A 19,958-nucleotide genomic window follows, 5' to 3' on the forward strand; every position below is an offset into this window, starting at 1 on the left:
TGTCTTTTGGATCTAGAACTTTAATACTATATCATGAAACCACTTATCCCAAAAGCGTATCCTAATAGAATAATATAATACTAATGGTCATATCTCTGATACTTTCTAAACTTCCATTGCACACATTATACACTTAGACCATTGGCTTCCTATACTTTTTGTTTGCATATATATCATGACCAAAAGTGAAGGGCATGATGTACCACGTAGTTTGGCAGCACAACTAATATCCGGCAATTTTATCGTGTTTGGTGTGGGATGATACCATCTTATGCTCGATTATCACGTGATAACTGTTTCTATCATGTATCCATGTGAAACTTTTATCTTAAAGGAGAATTTTGACAGAAACTGTGGAGCTTGTGGATAACCAAATTTATTTAGTGGTACCCAATCCCCTTGGATGGATAACCTCGCACATTATATAACACGAGTGCTTTAGCAACCTTCACCATCTTTAATTTTATTTATATAAAATTATAAAAATAACCATTTATGATTTTATTTTATAGCTACGTTCTAAGTTTCTAGAACATTGAATATTTTAAGAATATTTGCCATTTTGTAACCTTTGATGAATTATCTAAAACTACTAAAGAATCTACACCATACACGAGACACATAATCGAGTTTTGACCGTTTGTTCGCAGGTTGGAAATTTAAACCTTGTCAAATAATAACTTTTGAAGTATTAGAGGACAACAAATTTCGTACTTCGTAAATTGTAATCATCAATTAATTATTATTAGTATTAATTATTATTAGTATTTTTAATAATGTAAAATTACTTCTAATAACATAAAATTACTTACTTTCATTTAACCATACTAACCAAATTTTAATAAAATAGATGACCCCATAAACTTTCTCATAAGTCATAACTTTTTACTCCGTTAATTTTTTTTAAATAATTTGAAAATTTATTAGTTAAGTCCATCCCATGCACTTCGTTTTTAATTTAAACCTTTTCTCCTCAAGTAAAACAGTTTAAACGTAAAATTTTCCTTCCATTTATTTTTACCAAGGGGAAGACTCGTGCAAAATTGTTTTCTTGTAAAGTTTTAGCGTAAAGTTGAGAATTGAAAATTATTAAATAATTATTTAATCAAACTTAACAGTTTTCAAGTATCAACTTTACATGAATATCAACTTTACATGAAAACTACAGGTGAATTTCTACTTTTTACTGTATCTACAAAGACTTGGTTTTGTACAACATAGTCACATGTCAAATGTCAACCATAGATGGTAGTTAGGCAAAAAGAGAAATGTGTCAAAAATAAGTGTGGTTACAATGGGACTGCTTGTGCTGACAGCTAACTCTTCATCTCATGAAAGAGAGAAGATAAATCCGGCAAGAAATATCAATGGAAATTAAACACAAAAAAAAGGGGGTTGGACTTGCCTCATAATGGTTAGAGAACAGAATTGCTGTTTTATGCCAGGTCATTTTCTTTGAAAAAGAAAACAATTATACACTAGATGAATTTAAAAATCTTCATCGGGTAATAAATCTTTATACAACAAAACTATGCGTGTCTGCTAGCCACAATACATGTCAAGCATATTCTAGAGAATGCAAAAACTTGTTTTATACTTTGATACGAACACAGAAAAAAATAAATAAATATTTGCAAGGGACTTCTACACAGAATTGTAAGAACTAGAAAAATGGAGTAAATCGAAAGCCATCATCAGAGACGGACAAAGTCTCAACCTGTTTGCTTCCTTTTGCTTCAGCCACTAAATCCTCTTCATCTTCCTCCTTTCCTAGTTAAAATAATAGTCTAAAGCTAAAACAAAAGCAAACGAAGTTAATCATTAGATTAACCATTTCAGTTTGGAATGTGTGTAAACCTGCATGTTTACTTGTACGAGAATGGCTGCCGAGAAACCCATACAAGTCCACTGTTTTGTTGGCTCATGCAACATCAAACTTCCCTCAACCAGACTCTGCATGCTTAGTTTTGATCTATACAAGGCTCAATATCAAAATACTTTATCATGGTCAAACACAACAATAAACTACCTGGGGGCAAATGATGCCATGACAGTTTACTTGTGTCTGCAGAGAATAACGTCCAAAAAAAAATGAAGTTGAGATTTCCTTGGGATAAAAGGCGGTATTTTGCACAATATAAATTATAACAGTGACTCTCTACGAAATTTCATTACTGACCAAGTGGCCATGGAGCAAATCAGGCAAAAACCAATAGCTTCAATTAAAACCAAACTCCATACCTTGGGGAGCACTGAAAGCAATAAATACGAATCTCCACAGCCAGTAGAGCAGTACTGAAGTCTAAGCACCAAGCCATGTTACACCTCTACTAAGAATTAAGAAATGATATTGGGGAAATAAAATGAGAAAAGAAACATAGCGTCATAGCCTCCCCACATCAACCCCAAAGGCCAAAAAATAAAAAACCTCACCTTACTGAGTCAACCTTTGAAAGGTGTGCAAATAAGAACAGAGGAGATAACACAAAAAAAGAGGGGTTATGAAAATACACTTATAAATATACACGAAAACCTGGCAAATGTAGAAGCAAGCGGAGAGTCCAAGATTCAGGACGCGGAGCCAGACTACATGTATTCCATTGTGTTCATCTTGGCTCATAATTTACATATGACCAATCTAAAACAAAACCAACACAATAATATGCATGAACACTATCACACCAAAAGAAATAACAATACTTGATGTAATTAATAGTGAATCTTTTACATCACAGCACAAGACATGATAATCAAAAGGGAAAGGAATGCAAAGGTAATGAATATTACCACAAGAAGAAATTCATCATTTATTACTGAGAATCCTGAAATATATGTACATACTTTAGCAAATGCAGAATACTGAGAGATAGTGTGCTTTAAACTCCGTCAAGAGAGAAATTTGTAAAAGAGAGGGAAAAGAAAAAAAAAAAAAGAAAAACAGTTACAAAGCCACACCTTGTCAGGTGACTATGTATCAAGCAGCTGCTTCTAACGGTAAAAATCAGCACCTACTGAAGTGCAAGACACTGTCCTTGGAAATCACATCATACATCATGAGCCTTTTTTGGCAATAATGAACATAAAAATTGAATTGTTCCTGTAAAGTTCCTTTGCTTCAAGCAGAAGTACCTGTCCTAGCAACGAAAAGGGGAAATAGGCTTGAAATCAGAATTAGAAAGAGGGGCTTCATGGAACCAATCATGAAGGAGAGCATCCTTAGCTGTTATCCTCTGCAAAAGAATAGACAAAAGCACACCACCGGTATAAGTCATATCATTCAATTTCAAGTAAAACCCATCAGAACTTAATCAGTGATGATCATGTGTTACCTTTTCAGGGTCATAAGTTAGAAGCCTGCTCAACAAGTCAAATCCTGACTCTGATAGAACTGGCTGACCAGTAAAAGATGCGACTGGGAACTTCTTCCGGAGCATATTATACCTGAAATAGCAAATAGTTGGCAAATAATACCCGAGTTAAAATCAAGATGAATTATCTCATCATTTTATATAAAATCGTGACAATAGGAGGTAGTAGGGAATCTTAGTGAGAAGTAAAACCACAACAATTCAGGGAAAATAAGAGCTTACGGTTGCCTCACAAATTTTGCTTTAGACCCAGGCAATTTGGGTAATCCGGGCCAAATATTCTCATCTGGGGTACCCAGAGTTCGAAAAATCTGCAACCAAATTAATACAACCAAAAACTATTAATAGGAGAGAGAGAGCATACTTTGCAGTCAACCTATTACAGAAGCAAAGTATTATTTAAGTGAGTGTTGGTAATAAATAATAACCTGATCAAGTTGTTCAACTTCATTTTTACCCTTGAAAAGAGGCTCTCTGGCAACTAATTCAGCCATTATGCAACCCACAGACCACATGTCAATTGCTGTGGAGTATTCTTTAGAACCTAACAAAAGCTCGGGTGCTCTGCACAGAAAAGCAAGGATGTAATTCATGAGTTTCTCGCATCTGCCACTACTTTATCAATAGAGACAATTGAAAAGGCACAAATTACGTCCACTGACACACATTCAAATTCAATGAAAGCTAGAATACTTATTTCATTCCATGTACCTGTAACGTAGAGTAACCACAAGAGGCGTATACGGCTTCAGTGGGCTCCCATACTGGCGAGACAATCCAAAATCACATATTTTCAGTTCTCCTTTTTTGTTCAGCAGAATGTTTGAAGACTTCAAATCTCTGTGAAGAACCCAATTATCGTGAAGATAGTCAACACCTTGAAGAAGTTGCCACATCAACGATTTTATTTCACCTATACTAAAAGGCTGCTTCATATCATCCATCAGCCCCTTAAGGTCGTGCTCCATATACTCCATTACCATAAAAACACCGTCAAAATCATCAACTACTACTTCTTTAACATCTACAATGGACGGGTGATTAAACGACAAAAGAATGTTCATTTCCCTCAAGGATGTCAAAGGAAAGCCTTCCTTATCTATGTTCATCTTCACCTTCTTCAATGCAACTATTTCCCCGGTCTTCTTATCCTTAGCTTTGTAGACAATGCCATAAGTTCCTTCATTTATCTTCTTAATCATTTCAAACTCAAACACACTTCTGCAACTGTTGAGCATGTTTATATTCCTCTGCACCTTCCTGGAACCTCCAAGATTTTCATCAGAATCCGACACCAAACTATAAGCAGTTTTACCTTGTTCCTCATCCTCCTCCTCAATGGAATCAACAATATTATCCTCTTCAGTGTCAGTATCATCATCAGAAGAAAGGTCAAACTTACCTCTTTCACTACTCCCAGTTGATCTACTAACTTTCCCACCCGAGCTTCCTTCTAGGATCTCACCACTTTCAGTTGTTAAGCTCACTTTACCATCCTTGTCCTCATCATAAGATGCATCAACTGGTGAAAAATCAGCAGAAGCCCACCTCGACATTGCAATGTTCCATCCCTGCACCTTGTTTCCCTCGAAGCAATCCGCATCTGTATCACCATCACCTGACTGCTCTCCCGGCAGCACGAAAGACGAATCAGCCGGAGATGGAGTAGTAGGAGGCAGACCAACAACCTGGGTGACCCTGTTTTTCGAAGAAACTCTCACTTCGCTCTCTCCCATGTCCCATGCATTAGGAGAAACTTTCCTCCTCTTCTCTGCCCGAAGCAAAGCTTCACCACCATGAGAACTAGAGGCAGGTGAAGCCTCCACCATAGAAGAACCATCATTATAATATTTGCAGTCAAATTCCTTAATGGAGCCATATTTGTAAGATTCCCCCCTCTTCAAAACACCGCCTCTCCCAGCTGCCATGTGATCGAAAAATTACAAGCCCCGCTCGACAAATCAATAAGAGAATCTATCGGTCAAATTCCCTAAAAGAACCCTAATTGTTCAGCCTTCTGTCAACACAACCCTAACGAAATCCAGAAGCTAAAACCGAACCGATTCAACTATACCTTCGTCAAATTTGTTTTCGCCAACCCCAATTATTACTAATTTTGTATAGAATTGCGCAATCGAAAGAGAATCGAACCAATTTATGATTGAGGAGGAAAAAATACAAAGGGAAATTTCGAAGAAAACAGAAAAAACCAACAGGATTCGGAGAAAGAATCAAAGAGGTGGTTGGAGCTGAATCTGAATTGAAAATTCTGAAGGAAAAAAAAAAAAAAACCCTTACCGGCACCACACAGAGAAAGAGATCGAAGAGAGATTTGGTTTTGCAAACGAGCCGCCTTAGGGTTTTGATTTTCTATTCTGACTTGTATCTATCTATCTATCTTCGCGAACGAACTTAAATATTTTTTTCAAAAATATCTGTCGGAAAAAATAAAAAATATATTAATTTAATATTTTTAGACATAATAGATTTGTTTGGGTGAGTTTCTACTAATACATATTTTTTCGAGTTATCTTTTTTTTTAAATCTTATGGAAAAGTAAAAAGGAATTTATGTTTGGATATTTTATATAAAAAGATCTTTTTATTTATCAATTATGTTTGGATACAATAATATAAAAATATTTTTTTGTTTATTTATTACATAAAAAATATTTTTAAAAAAAAATCTTTTAAAACATATGTAAATTGCAACTTTTTAAAATAAAATATATTTTTTATTTTTTTAATACTTTTATTTTAATTAAAATTTTGTCAAACACACTAAAAAATAAAAAAAAATTATTAAAAAAAATTTATCAAAATAATAACACTCAAATAAACACTATATCTGTAAAACAAAATTTTTTATCAATATATTCATGTTTTAATGTTTAATGTCTATGTATATTAATAAATAGAAAAAATTTTAAATATATCAAAATACTAAAATGTTAATAATTTTAACATTAATTTTAATTAATATATATTATATATTTTTTATAATTAAAATTAATACTTAAAATTATTAGAACATCCATGTATTTAATATACTTAAAATTTTTCATACTATTACTACTTATATTTGTTTTTTATTTTAACTATCTTTTACAATTGCTTTCACACTATGGTAAATTGGCAATCATAACAAACTTTACTAATTAATTAATTAATGTCCCATATCTTGCTATACTAACTCATATGCTATTACAAATTATAATTAATTTTTAATTTTTAATTTGATGAATGTTTCTGATCACATATACACCCATCGTTCTTCTATATTTAAAATCTTAGCCGCCTTTCTTTTATTTATTTATTGTTTTTGGTCTATTTTGGATATATGGTATATAATTTTTTGTTATGGCTTTTGCTCTTCTTGGTAAACAATACTGGGCTTGTATACATCACGATTTGGAATATAAATAGAACAACTAACCCAGCAAAAGCCCATTAAATAATTCTCCAACAACTAGCACAACAAGAAAACATACTCTCAAACAAAATTCTCAGGAGTCACGTCAAACAAAAGAGTTGAAGTATACTTATATACGTGTCATATTTTATTTCGATTCCTCTATAATTTTTGCTTTAGTTTTGAGCTTTTTAAATAAATAATTTGAATATTTTACTTACGGGTACATACATTTTAGACAATGTTTACAAATTTATACTTTATTATTTATCCTATTTATAATATAAATACAATAATTAAAAATGTATTTCATTTATAACAAGATAAGACATAATTAATATAAAATATCTCAAATACAAACAGATTATTTACCGTGTAAACGAGATAAAAGTTTTAATAAAATATTTTATATTTTAAATGAGATAGGTACTATAGCGCACCTCTGTATAAAATTTATTGGCAGCATTTCTTTTACATAATTTTGTCAAATTTATTTTTTTAGATCCTTTTAGATTATAGCGCATTTGGATGTACGATTGAAAAAATCAACAAATTGAATGCCACATAATATATTGTTAGGGTCTTTGACTAAGGATAATATTTTTAATTTTATTAATTTAAAGACAAACTTTAAAATATTTTTTATTCATATTATTTTAGTATGTATGGTTAGAGTTAATTTTGTATTAAAAACATAATTTAGGATCCACAAGATCAAATCTAACTCATGGAAAGACACCAAAAAAAATTTGATTCATGCTATATCATTGGTCATCACATTATCCAACACAATAAAAATTTAATGTCTTAAACATTAATAAATAAAAATTATAGTTTATCCTACATGTTATTTATGTAAAAAGGTATCAGACTCATAACAATGATGAATAGAAATAAAAAAAAAAAGAGTAGAGAGCGAAATGAAAAAAAGATGAACATTCTTGAGAAAAAGAAAGGTGTAAAAATTGTATAATAGAAAACTAACTGAATTTATTACAGGATACAAATATTTATAGCAATAAGAAAGGAAGTTTCTAGTTTCTTCTGGTTGGGTTGAGCTAATTGGACAATGGCTAACTAACTGCAGCTGATTGGATTTTTCTTCTTCAACATGCCTAACATCAGCCTTGTTGCTGGGTCTCCTGAGATTGTCCTATGGGCTTTACTTCTTCAACATGCTTGTCATCAACCCTACTACTTGAGCTGCGAAGTGTTTGGCTCCCACTGCAGCTTTTGTCTGCAACTCTCATCTTCATTTTACATTTGAGAAAACTGGGGCTAGATAGGAGTTTGGTGAGGCAGTTAGCTACTTGATCCTGAGTTGGGATGTGAATTATATTGACTCTCTTTTCAGAGACATAGTCTCTCACAAAGTGGAGATTGAGCTCAAATATTTGCTTTTGTTGTGGAGGACAGGATTGGCAGCTAGTAACACAGGACTTTGATTGTCACAATAAAAGTTCGATTTTGCAGTGCATGGTATCCTCATCTTATAGAGTAGATTTTGGAGCCAGATTACTTCAGTGAACCCAACAGCCATTCCTCTGTACTATGTTTTGGTGGAGCTCCTTGACGCTACATATTGCTTATGACTTGACCATGAGACCATATTTGGACCATAAAAGACACAAAACCCACTTGTGGACTTTCTATCATCCACATCACTTCCCCAATCTAAGTCTGTAAATGCATAAATTCGACTTTCATACAACTTTTGAAACTTCAATCTGTGATGGGAGGTGCTTGCCAGGTACCTGAGAACCCGCTTTACTGCTTTTCAGTGACTCTCTAAAGGTTGGTGCATGAATTGGGATAACTTATTGACTTCATATAAAATTTATGGCTTGGTAATGGTTGCGTATTGAAGCCCGCCAACTATTGATCTATAAAGGGCTGGATTTTGAAGTCTCTCCACCATGAGCTGAGAGTTTTAGACTTGAGGCCATTGGTGTGGGCATTACCTTTGCATCTTGTATTCCAGCTTTAACCAGCAGGTCTTTGATATACTTTGTTTGGCATAAAGTCACCACATTATCACTGCTCTTTACCGCTTCAATTCTCAGGAAGTAACTCATTTCCCCTAAGTCTTTCAGTGAGAATACCGAGTGTAGTTAACTGATGAGAGTTCCAATTTCTGACTGAGAGCTGCCTGTCACAAGGATGTCATCCACGGACACAAGAACATAGGTGGAGGAGGTTGAGGTTAATTTTGTGAAGAGGGATGTGTCTGAACCAGTGTTACTGAAGCCAAACTTGCTAATAATGAGTTTTAGCTTGATAAACCAATCCCTGGGGGCTTGCTTCAGTCCATAGGGAGACCTCTAAAGCTTGCAAACATGATGGGAGGTGGCAGATGAGACAAATCCCTTTGGTTGAGCCATGAATATTGTTTCTTCGAGTTCTTCATTTAAGAGTGCATTGTTGAAGTCAAGCTGGCGTATCTTTCAGCCTCTAGTTAGGGCTAGACTGAGCATCACTCTTACAATGGGAGATCTCACCACAGGGATGAACACCTGTTCAAAATTGACGCCTTCCTTATGGTGAAAGCCCTTTGCTACGAGGCGCGCTTTTTATTTTGAATTGTACCATTCGGGTGTCTTTTAATCTGAAAGACCCATTTATTGCCAATGATGGGTGCTGTGCTAGGAAGCGATTTTGGCACTAGGGTCCAGGTGTTGTTCTTGATGAGTGCCTCATATTCTTCTAGCATTGCCCTCTTCCAATGGTCACTAGTTAAGGCTTGCTCCACTATTTGAGGAATGGTTTGAGAGAGCCAGTGTCAACCCCTTGAACTACTGTTGCATAGATTCTGGGCTTGGTTATCTCTTATTTGCTTCTTGTTTGCATAGCATGTTGATTTCTGGTCAGTGCCGGTGGCGCAGGGAGAACTGCTTCAATTTGAGGGGGGCCTACAGATGGGGGAGCTACAGGAGAAGAGAGATTAGTAGCAGTATGATAAAGATCAACAGACACAGAACGAGGTAAGACAGATAATGGTTCATGTATAGAATTGAAAACATTGAAAGTGCCATTTAATGTATGCAATGCAGGGTGGGGTGTAAGTGTGGGGAGGGAGGGAGGTGGCTAGTTGGATTGGGGGTGTGAGACTGCTGCAGGAAGGGTGCTGGCGATGCGACTCTCTGTAGAAGTTGCTGCTAAGGTCCCTGAGGTGTGGGTTGTGGCCTGGGGGTGAGGTTGGTTGAGAGTAAAGGTGGAAAGGTTGGGTAAGAGAGGTGCAGCTAGGCTGGGGGTGAGGGTATGAAGCACAGGTTGAGACTGATTTGGGGAAGAAAAAAGTTGGTTGAATGGGAACTCATACTCATTAAAGAGTACATTTCTAGAGATCATTTCTTTGTCGTTTGGGAGAAGGCACTTGTAGCCTCGGTGATTTGGAGCGTAGCCAATGAACATAGATTTCTGGGATCGATGGTCAAACTTGTGAGAGTTGAAAGGTTTGAGAAGGGGGGTAAGCAGTGCATCCAAAGGACTTTAGAAAGTGGTAGTCCGAGATGGTGTTGGTAAGGACTTCAAGGGGAGATTGCTTGTGAAGGGTTTGGGTGGCTAAACAGTTGATGAGATAGGTGGCTGTGAGGGTTACTTCATCCCAAAAGGTTAATGGTAGGTTGGCCCTGGCTAGCAATGTCAGGGAGGTTTCTGTGATGTGGCGATGTTTGCGTTTCACTAGACCATTTTGCTGGTGAGTATATGGACAAGTTAGCCTGTGTTGTATACCATTGGTTTTTAGAAATTGTGTGAACATTGTGGATAGATATTCACCACCATTGTCTATTTGTATATCTTTGATTTTCAGTCCAGTTTTAATTTCAATTGCTGTCTTATACTACAAGAACGCTTCAAACGCTTGGCTCTTAGCTTTGAGGAGAAACGTGTAGGTGCATATGGTACTCGCATCAATGAAGCATATGTAGTATCTGAAACCTGACCTACTGTACAAGGGTGCTGGCCCCCAAATATCAGAGAAAACAATATCCAAAGGTGCATAATTGGTATTCGAGTTAGGGTAAGGGAGTTGGTGAATTTTACTAATGCAACAAGCATTGCACAAAGAAGGATCATAACTGGTATTATTTATTGATATATCTGAACATGGTACATTATATTGTTTCATAACCATAGTGACTATCTTATTAGCTGGGTGGCCTAACTTTTTATGCCAGAGCTGGCTTGTGTTGCTAACAGCCTTATGAAGGTTGTGGTAGGCTTAGAGAAGGGGGGTTGAATCTATGCCTTCCTTTTAAGTTGCTGTTATGACCCTTTAAAATAAATTTGCAGTTCTGATTCTGTTTGAACTCAGCAGCGGAAATTTATGAGACAATTTATTTTTGTCTCATGAATATCAGAAAATAGAACACAGCAGAGAAGAGAAAAGCTAACACCAGCATGTATCCTGGTTCGGTTGCCTTGTGCTATGCAACCTACGTCCAGTCTCCTCCACAACTATGGAAGAATTTCACTATAGTTAACAGTATTACATACACCAATTTTACAGGATTGACCCAATCCTTTCATACTCAAGTTCTAACCTAACTTGACATTGGCTATGCTAATACCTAACTATTCACTCTTAGTGCTAACCCAACTAAGAAAGGGATACCTTACAGGTACAAGATACAAGACATAAACATACCTAAAGAAATCTGAAAATAACTCTAGGCTTTTCTCTCAAGTGTATCACTCAGCCTTTTTCCACTCATGGCTTTTACTTGAGCTTTCTCACAATATGCCTTTTCTCTCAAGAAATTACAGAAAGATAAACATTGAAAAGTAAGTTACAATCTGTAAAACATGAAGGAGATTGACTTCATCAACAGCCTCTGTGCTATGCGAAAAACCAGATTGGCAAGCCTCTGATTCAGTTCTTCATACTGGCGGAATGCACCTTTGATTAGGTTACACTGTCCAGTTAGTTGAACTTCTTCAAAGAGCTCTCTCAGAACAAAACCTCTATTCACTGGTTTTCTCTCCTTGCTTCTGAATGAACAGAAAATCTTCTTTTATCTCCTTGCATGTTGTTGCTGAGCTGCTCTCCCTAGGTCAACTTCTTGAGCTCTGTGCTTCCAGCTTACCACGTCACTTTTCCAGTTAATCCCCAAATTAGAAATTTGAGTCTGACTTTTTCTTGCTTGACCGAAAGCCTCAGGGAAGCAAAGAAAATTATTTTCAATGGTGAACCCAGATCTGAACCCTTGAGATACTTCTTGGTCCCCAAGAAACAATCTTGACCATTGATGTACAGCAATGGTGAACAGAGATTACTTTCTTCATTTACCCCAAATTAGGGATTTTCAAGATGTCTCCTTTTTGCTTGACCGAAGACATTTGACATCATAAACAGATGTTTCCAATGGTAAAACCCTATCTCAGCCATTGAAAACCAACTTGGTCCCTAAAATACACTTGTGACCGTGGATACACAGCAGATTAGAGCAGAAATCAACTTTCCCTTGTAACCCATTTTTGGAATGGCAGAGTGTTGGGAAGAAGAGAAGAAAATGAGATGCATGTAGAAGGAAATGAAAATCACCTTTAACTTCTGACCTCTTCTTGATATAGATTGATGATGGATGATTAGACTTCTATCATTTGCTTAATCTTCTCTTTCTTGCTTCTTTAGTGAATAGCTTAGGGAAGAAGCTCTCTCTTTCTTTTTCTGAGTTTTGACCAAGAGGGGACAGGTTAACGTTGCTTTTGGGTGAGAGCAAGATGGAAGAGTTTGAATGAGAGAGGCAACGAACTGGGCTTGGATCAGATCTTTTTTTCATTCAGCCCGTTGCCTTGTATTCTTTGTTTCTTTTGGGCTTCGTTTGCATTTTAGCCCACCAGCCTTATTTATATGTTTCTCTCATTCACTTGGGCTGCTGCTGCATTATATTTATTTTTGGCCTGCAACATATCATCATAAATAATCAGCAACATATAATTATAAATAATTAATATTTAATTATTTATTTTGCCCAATAAAATAATGTTTGTCATCACTAATTAATTTAGTTAATTTCTTAACTCAACACCTTACAAGGAAGGTTGGCCACAGCAGTTAAGGCTGGACTAGTTACAGACTGAGAGAGCTGAGTTTCAGCCTTTTTGAGTGTGACTAAATCTTTGCTCGACTTTACTTCTTCAACATGCTCACTCAAAAAAGTAACATTGTTATTCAACGATTTGCTATTTGAACATGCTAAATCAATTGGTTCATTTGTACGTGAAGGAGAAATTGTAGTCGTGGTTGTGCTCGTGGCACTGGCTGCAGCGGCGCCATTATTCAATAGTAAGGAATTGATTGGTTTTTTTTTGTGACTTGTGTATTGAAATAGGTTGGTTTGTGACTTCTTTGAAAACTAACATTTGAGATTGCACAAGTGAGGCCAGAACTAAAAAAATACACCACTGTCTAAAACAAATTTGGCCACACTCACTAAGTTTTTCGATATAGTAGGCACATGTAAAAGGTTTTGTAGTTTAAATGGTCTATGTGATAGGGATGCATGCATAAATGAGCTTCTAATGTGTTCAATTTCCATACCTTGGCTATTACCTCCATACACTTGGTCTGTGCCGGCATAATCTGATAATGTGATGAGGTTCCGTTAGTCATAGGTAATGTGGTAAGAGGCACCAAAGTCTGGATAACAGGCCGTATACGGCAGTGTTGCAGGCACGGTGAGATAGGCTTGTGGATTGGGTGGCTGAGGCTTTGCTTCTTGCAGTCCTTGTTGATTGTTCTAAGGGGAGCTTATTCCACTGTGGAAGGCTGCTGATGGTGGTTGTGCTGCACTGAGTTGTTGTAATTGTGGGCTTACAAAGTCAGGATTGAATCTATGATAACACTGTATGACGGTGTGACCAATCTTTTCACAGAGTTGGCATTGAGGCCGACTTCCATGCCACCAGGATGATCTTCCGGAACCTCTGGAGTAGCCTCTGCCTCTTGAACCTCTAAAGCCTCCTCTATAGTTGTTGTAATTGTTGAATCCTCTTCCTTGTGTTCTTTCTTGAGTTTCTTCACTTTGGACCAGATTTGCTTGAATCGGACCGAGATCTGTTCTTCTAAATCTGTCAATGAGTTCTTCTTGAGTGAGCAATTGTGTTTCAAATTCGCTTTCTGTCATTATATCGATTCTTGCTGTAGAGACTGTGATGAAGGTATTGTATTCTTCACTAAGACCTGCTAATGCGGCTTCAATGTACTATTCTTTGCTCAGTGGAGCTCTAAATGCATTGAGTGCATCTACAACTTGATTGATTTTACCCATGTATTATGCCACTGTGGACCCTTGCTTCTTGAACGTTTTTAGTTGAGTTTTGAGTTGCCTAATTCTTGATTTGATTCTAGCTTCAAAGTAATCGTTCAGTGTGTACCAAATCTGATATGCATGATCGTATTCTATTATGCAATTCACAAAATTTGGCTCCATTGTTGCAATTAACCACGCTATCAGGCACTAATCTTGTACCTCCCATTATGTATATTCTTGAGCTTCAATTCTTTCTAATTCAGAGTTGAATCTTGCAGGTATTTTTCTCGAATCAAAGTGATTTTGAAGATTGTTTACCTTTATGCACGCTAGTGCTTGCTTCTTCCATGCTTTAAAGTTAGAGTAAAGACCCAATCCAGTCCTTGTCTATTTTCACGAAGGATAAAGCGATCCTTGTCTAAAAAAGGGACACTTCAACCCTCAACCTTTTTATTTTGGGACAACACGGTCCCTCTGTTAAAAAATTTATTAAATAATAATAAAAATTAGTTTTGTGGGGGGGGGGTTTATTTGTATTTTGTGGAGGTTTTAAACCCCCCACAAAAATCTTTTCAACAATATAACCAATTACTACCACTACTACCATTATCTTTTTCATCCTCATTATTATCACTCCTACCTCTATTATTTTTATTGTGTAACCATATTTTATCATCATCATTATCTCCTCTACCATCATCATCACCAATACCAATATTATCAACATTAAAGTTCTCTTCTTTCATTTCTTATTCGATGTTATTTTTTTCCTTTAAAAAGTATTGTACTATAATTACTTTTTTTTGTGGCATTATTTTTATCAATCGTTTTTCTTCACTTAACCACCATTGATGAAGGAATTTTTGAAAAACAAAGTTATTAATAGTTTGTGGAGGTTTAAAACCCCCACAAAATACAAATAAAATCCTCCACAAAACTCATTTTTATTATTATTTAATGAATTTTTTAACAGAGGGACCGTATTGTCCCAAAATAAAAAGATTGAGGGTCGAAGTGTCTCTTTTTTGTTTGACAGGGATCGCTTTGTCCTTCGTGAAAATGGACAAGGACCGGATTGAGTGTTTACTCTTGAAGTTATTCTCGTTGAGCTTGATTGCTGAAAATGTAGTGAATGCGTTCTGATTTGGAAATGTGTTTTGATTTGGAAAGCTCATTGGAGCTATTGGAGTTGGCGCAGAAAAATCTATGGATTGTTGAACTTTGATACCATGGAAAGGTATCAGACTCAGAGCAATGGTGAACAGAGATTTAAAAAAAAAAGGTGGAGAGCGAGATGAACATTCTTGAGAAAAAGAAGAGTGTAAAAATTGTATTAACAGAAAAGTAGTTAAGTTTGTTACAGGATACAAATATTTATAACAAAAAAAAAATTTAGTTTCTTCCGGTTGAACTGAGCTAATTGGACAATAACTAACTAGCTGTAGCTCATTAGACTTTTCTTCTTCAACATGCCTAACAATTTAAAACCAAAATCAATTAATAAATAGATTATTTCATTTATTTGTGCGCAAAGTCTTCCATAAAAACAGTATTATTTTAAGATATATTATTAAATTATGTATTAATATAGATTAATAGTACAACTTTTTAATTATTTTACACATGAATTCAGGGAAAATTTTTAATGTTAACTATATTATTACATGTCTCATAGTTATTGATAATGTAACCTAAATTATTTATTTATTTATATTAAAAAAATTCATGTATTGTAGTATTAAATTGACATTATTGGACCAAAAATATTATCATCATCATCGTTATTATGCAAGGAAAATAGTTTATGATACAGATTTTGAGTTTGTTTAATATATATACATATATATATATATATTATTTTGTGGTTTTTTTTGTTTGGAAAAAGATTAAATTTTAAATTATTTAAATATAAAATTTTGATACTATATCAATAAATTTTTTGTTTAAAAAAAAACTTAAATTGATAAAAAGAGGCGTTATAAATTATTATATATCTAACACTCTAAAAAAATTTGCATAATAATAAGAGAATTTTTACTAACCTGCTATCATCTTATTAATATAATTGCTATCATCTTATTAATATAAGTAACGATAGTCTTCTTACCTATTTCTTTCTTCTCTTCTCTAAATTCTCCTCTCCTTCTTTTACTATCATACCATGTTTTCAATCCTTTTTTTTTTTATCTTTTTCCTCTCTTTTTCTTGATCTTCCTTTTTTTTCTTTATTCTTTTTCTTTCTGTTTTTTTTTTCTTTTCCTTCTCCTTTTCTCCATTCTCTCTTCTCTCTTCTCTCTTCGCATTTCTAGTTTTACTTGTGTCTCTTTTTAAGTCTTTTTATAGTATTTTAGTTTCAATCTTAGATTTAAATATCAATAATTTTCTAATAATTTATTTTTCTTCTTTACGGTGTAATAATTTTATTTTATGAATATTTTTATTTTGGTACTATAAAGTTTTTAAATTTAAAAAAAATATACTTAAAAAAAATTTATTCATAAAAACTTTGATAAATTTAGAAAGTATTCGTGTTTATTTAAAGAAGAATAAAATATATTCAACTGTGATGTAATATGTCTGTGTTGATTTAAAAACAAAAGAGTTTTAGAGTTGTCTCTCTATTTTTTTTTGTTAAAATTTGTTGTAATTAAATATTGCGCTCCCATTTGTTTATAATTTATCACATAAGATATTTTTTTTTTTTTGAAATATAAATTTTATATTTTTTTGATTTGTAAATGCCGTTTAGTTTTTTATGAATGAAAGTTTTTTCTTTTGTAGAAAAAATAGAAAAAGATAAATTGGTTTTGACAATAAAGCAAATTATCATTTTATAGAAGTGCAAATCTTAGTGTTGAGATTTTAATTTGAATGACTCAAATGTAATTATAAGAGAAATATGAAATTATTTAAAGCAGAGTTTAGTGTGCATGGTAAAAAATGCATGGGGCAACAAGTTATCAACAAAAAATAGCATAAATAATTATTAATTAGATAAAAATTAAAGTGCAATTAATTTTGTATGAATTGAAATTGATAGTTCAGAATTATTAAATGATAATTTAATCAAATTTATTAAATAATTTAATTATTTTTAACTATAAATTTTACATGAAGTTATCTGCATGCATCTAAATTTTTAACTATTAATTATTTCAATTTTGAAGACCGAGGCCATTTTGAGTAGCGGTGAGCACGAGTCGGGTTGGTTCGGGTTTATGGTGGAATTATAACCGAACCAATTGAATTATAATTGGTTCGGATTTATGTTTTTTTGTGTATATATCCGAACTAAACCAAACCGATTAAGAACGGATTGGTTCGATTCAGGTAATTGGATACTTGATAAAACAGAAATTCATAAAAAAAAAAAACAAAATTTTTATCTTAAAAATTTTCAAGTACAATAAACATGAAAAATCAATAAAAATAATCCAAACATGTTAAACACCAAATATATTAAAATCTAAACACATTAAATACGGTGGGAGTGACTGTACTTAGAGAAGAAGTGCTTCCAACAACAGTATCACTTACAGTAAGGTGAAGTTTGAGAAAGTTCTGTTAAGGTTTATTCCATATGGTGAGAAAATCGCTACTAGTATTAGGGTTACTAGGTGAGAAACTCAAAATCATTAAAAAGCATATGTATATTTTTTTAATTTTTAATTTTTTTATTTAATTAATATATGGTCGGATCCACGAGTTGTTTCGGATTCTGCATCCCAAAACCGTTACTCAATCAATTACTATAGAGAGGCATTTATTTGGTTCGGATCGGACCTAATTACCCGTTAATTCTAAAACCAATTCAATTAGTTCGATTTAGATTCAGACGAATAATCAGGTACCTGCTACCCGTATTCACCCCTAATTTTGATGTCTTTAAGTAAACAAAGCATTAAAAGGGGTGCTCTCACGCAAAGCAACAAGTAATTATGGTCATATTAAAAAAATTTAAAAACTAATAAGGTTATATAACTTTTCACTAGTGTTTGATAGACCAATTTAAATAGATTTATAAGTAATTTTTTTAATTTATAATTTATAAAAAATTACAATATTAATATTTAATATAATTTTTAAAATTAATTTGATTATTTAAATTATTTATAAAAAAATTTTAAAAAATAACTTTTTTATAATATAAATTTTTTATCGTTTTTTTTAAATAGGTATTTTTATAATTAGAAAATATAAAATAATTTATTTATAATTTTTTTAATATAAATTTTATATTTTATTTTTTTAAAAATAATTTAATTAAATTATTTATCCAAAACTATTAATAAAAACACCATTTCTTACTTGCACGAGATTTTGGTTTAGTCTGTGATGACGATATATGTAACTGGACCTTTATTTCTTCCTCTTTTTATAGTGCGTGTGAGTTTGACCAAAAAAAAGAAAAAGAAATACTATTCTATACATAATATAATATTTATATTTAATTTCTACAATATAAATAATAGAATTTGTTGTTGAGTACCACAAAAATAGGCTTTAATTTTTCTATCAAAATCGCGGTTTAGAACCATACATAAAAAATTTCTTTTATTTTTTTCCTGATCTCCTATGTTCAAAAAATTGTTTTAAATTACAGATTACGAATAAATTTTATCTCATTTTAAAAATTAAAATTTTCATTCCTTAAAAAAAATAGTGTATACAAACTTTGATTTAGTTTTGTATTAATATTTATTTACTAAGAATAAATTTCTTTTAAAACATATTCATCTACACCATTCACACTACTCAATGTAAATTAGTTTTGTATTAATATTTATTTATATATTCTGTATATAAATATCATATTTTTCTTTTACCTTGAGAAGTTGGTACAGATGATGAGTGGGCACCAAATTTGTGGTTCCTCTTCCAACATTGTTGATGTGATGATGATGAAAACGTTGTTTCATGGTAGGGATCATAAAATCACATGGGTGGTGGTTGCAATTTTTTGAAGAATTAGTTTGGTGCTTCATGCAAATGAAGTATGAGTCAAAATCCTTAGGTTTTATGATGATTACGATAGGATTCTGAAAATTTTGCCAATATGTGATGACTACATTTTAATTAGCAACTATATATATATATAGAGTATTTAATTTTAATGTACCGACAGTGTAAAATGTTTTACACAGTTATACAATCACAACTATTTTTTATGATTATTTATGCAATTAATATAAAAATAGTTATTTTTACTAATATGACGGCGATTGAATGTACGTGTAGAACAGTTTTACACTAACAGTGCATCAAAATTAAATTTATATATATTATTCTTATAGAAGAAGGCTGTACCTTTAGAACCACACAATCATCAAAATGTGGCCAAATCCTTAGACACGATTCTGAGGGAACACAGCTACAGTTTTAACAACGTGGTAGAACCAAAATGCAATTTCCGAGATTGCCCTCCATAGCTGTACCTTAAAACAACATTACCATTTAAAAAGTGCATGTACAAAAAATTAGACCAAAATTTCATCTCTATATTTTTATCTCTTAAAAATATTTTTGGTTATTAACAAAAAAAAATTATAAAAAAATCACTTAACATAAAATTATTAAAAATTATATTTTTATAAGATTCTTTTAAAAAAATATATTTAACAATCGAATACTTTTGTTGTTTTTTTAAATATTTAAGAATATTTTAACGGCTAATAAATTAAAAATAGTTTTATTAACAATTTAATAGTTTGAAGATATTTTTTTATAATTTACTCAATTTCAAATAATACTGACAAGTAACAAGCCAATGATTATATCCCTCTCATCTCACTCTCTTCCCCACATGATGAAAATAAAACGACCAATACATAGGCATAAAAAGTTTAATCCAGTATTATTAATAATGTAAAATAATTGATATTTTTCTAATTAAATATTTCCAAATAAAAACATCATTTTTATT

At 32.9% G+C, this 19,958-nt stretch overlaps 1 protein-coding gene across 1 annotated transcript; it reads right to left on the minus strand.

The window, feature by feature from the left end:
* Positions 1-1,449: 1,449 nt before the first annotated feature.
* On the minus strand, positions 1,450-5,750 carry LOC112770949 (cyclin-dependent kinase G-1-like). The gene is made up of 6 exons (XM_025815461.2): positions 5,667-5,750; positions 4,080-5,289; positions 3,797-3,932; positions 3,591-3,679; positions 3,330-3,441; positions 1,450-3,230 (listed from the first exon to the last, which is right to left on the minus strand). The coding sequence occupies exons 2-6, from the start codon at positions 5,195-5,197 to the stop codon at positions 3,135-3,137; spliced, it is 1,551 nt and encodes a 516-aa protein (XP_025671246.1). The 5' UTR covers positions 5,198-5,289; positions 5,667-5,750; the 3' UTR covers positions 1,450-3,134.
* Between the last annotated feature and the right edge of the window lie 14,208 nt (positions 5,751-19,958).

This window comes from Arachis hypogaea, chromosome 18 (genome assembly GCF_003086295.3).
Source record: "Arachis hypogaea cultivar Tifrunner chromosome 18, arahy.Tifrunner.gnm2.J5K5, whole genome shotgun sequence".
Classification (NCBI taxonomy): domain Eukaryota; kingdom Viridiplantae; phylum Streptophyta; class Magnoliopsida; order Fabales; family Fabaceae; genus Arachis; species Arachis hypogaea.

Coding starts and splice junctions, on each gene's coding strand:
- LOC112770949 (XM_025815461.2), bottom strand. CDS start 5,197: ATGGTGGAGGCTTCACCTGCCTCTAGTTCTCATGGTGGTGAAGCTTTG. Junction 3,442..3,590: donor GCAAAATTTGTGAGGCAACC/GTAAGCTCTTAT, acceptor TTGCTATTTCAG/GTATAATATGCTCCGGAAGA. Junction 3,231..3,329: donor TAACTTATGACCCTGAAAAG/GTAACACATGAT, acceptor ATTCTTTTGCAG/AGGATAACAGCTAAGGATGC.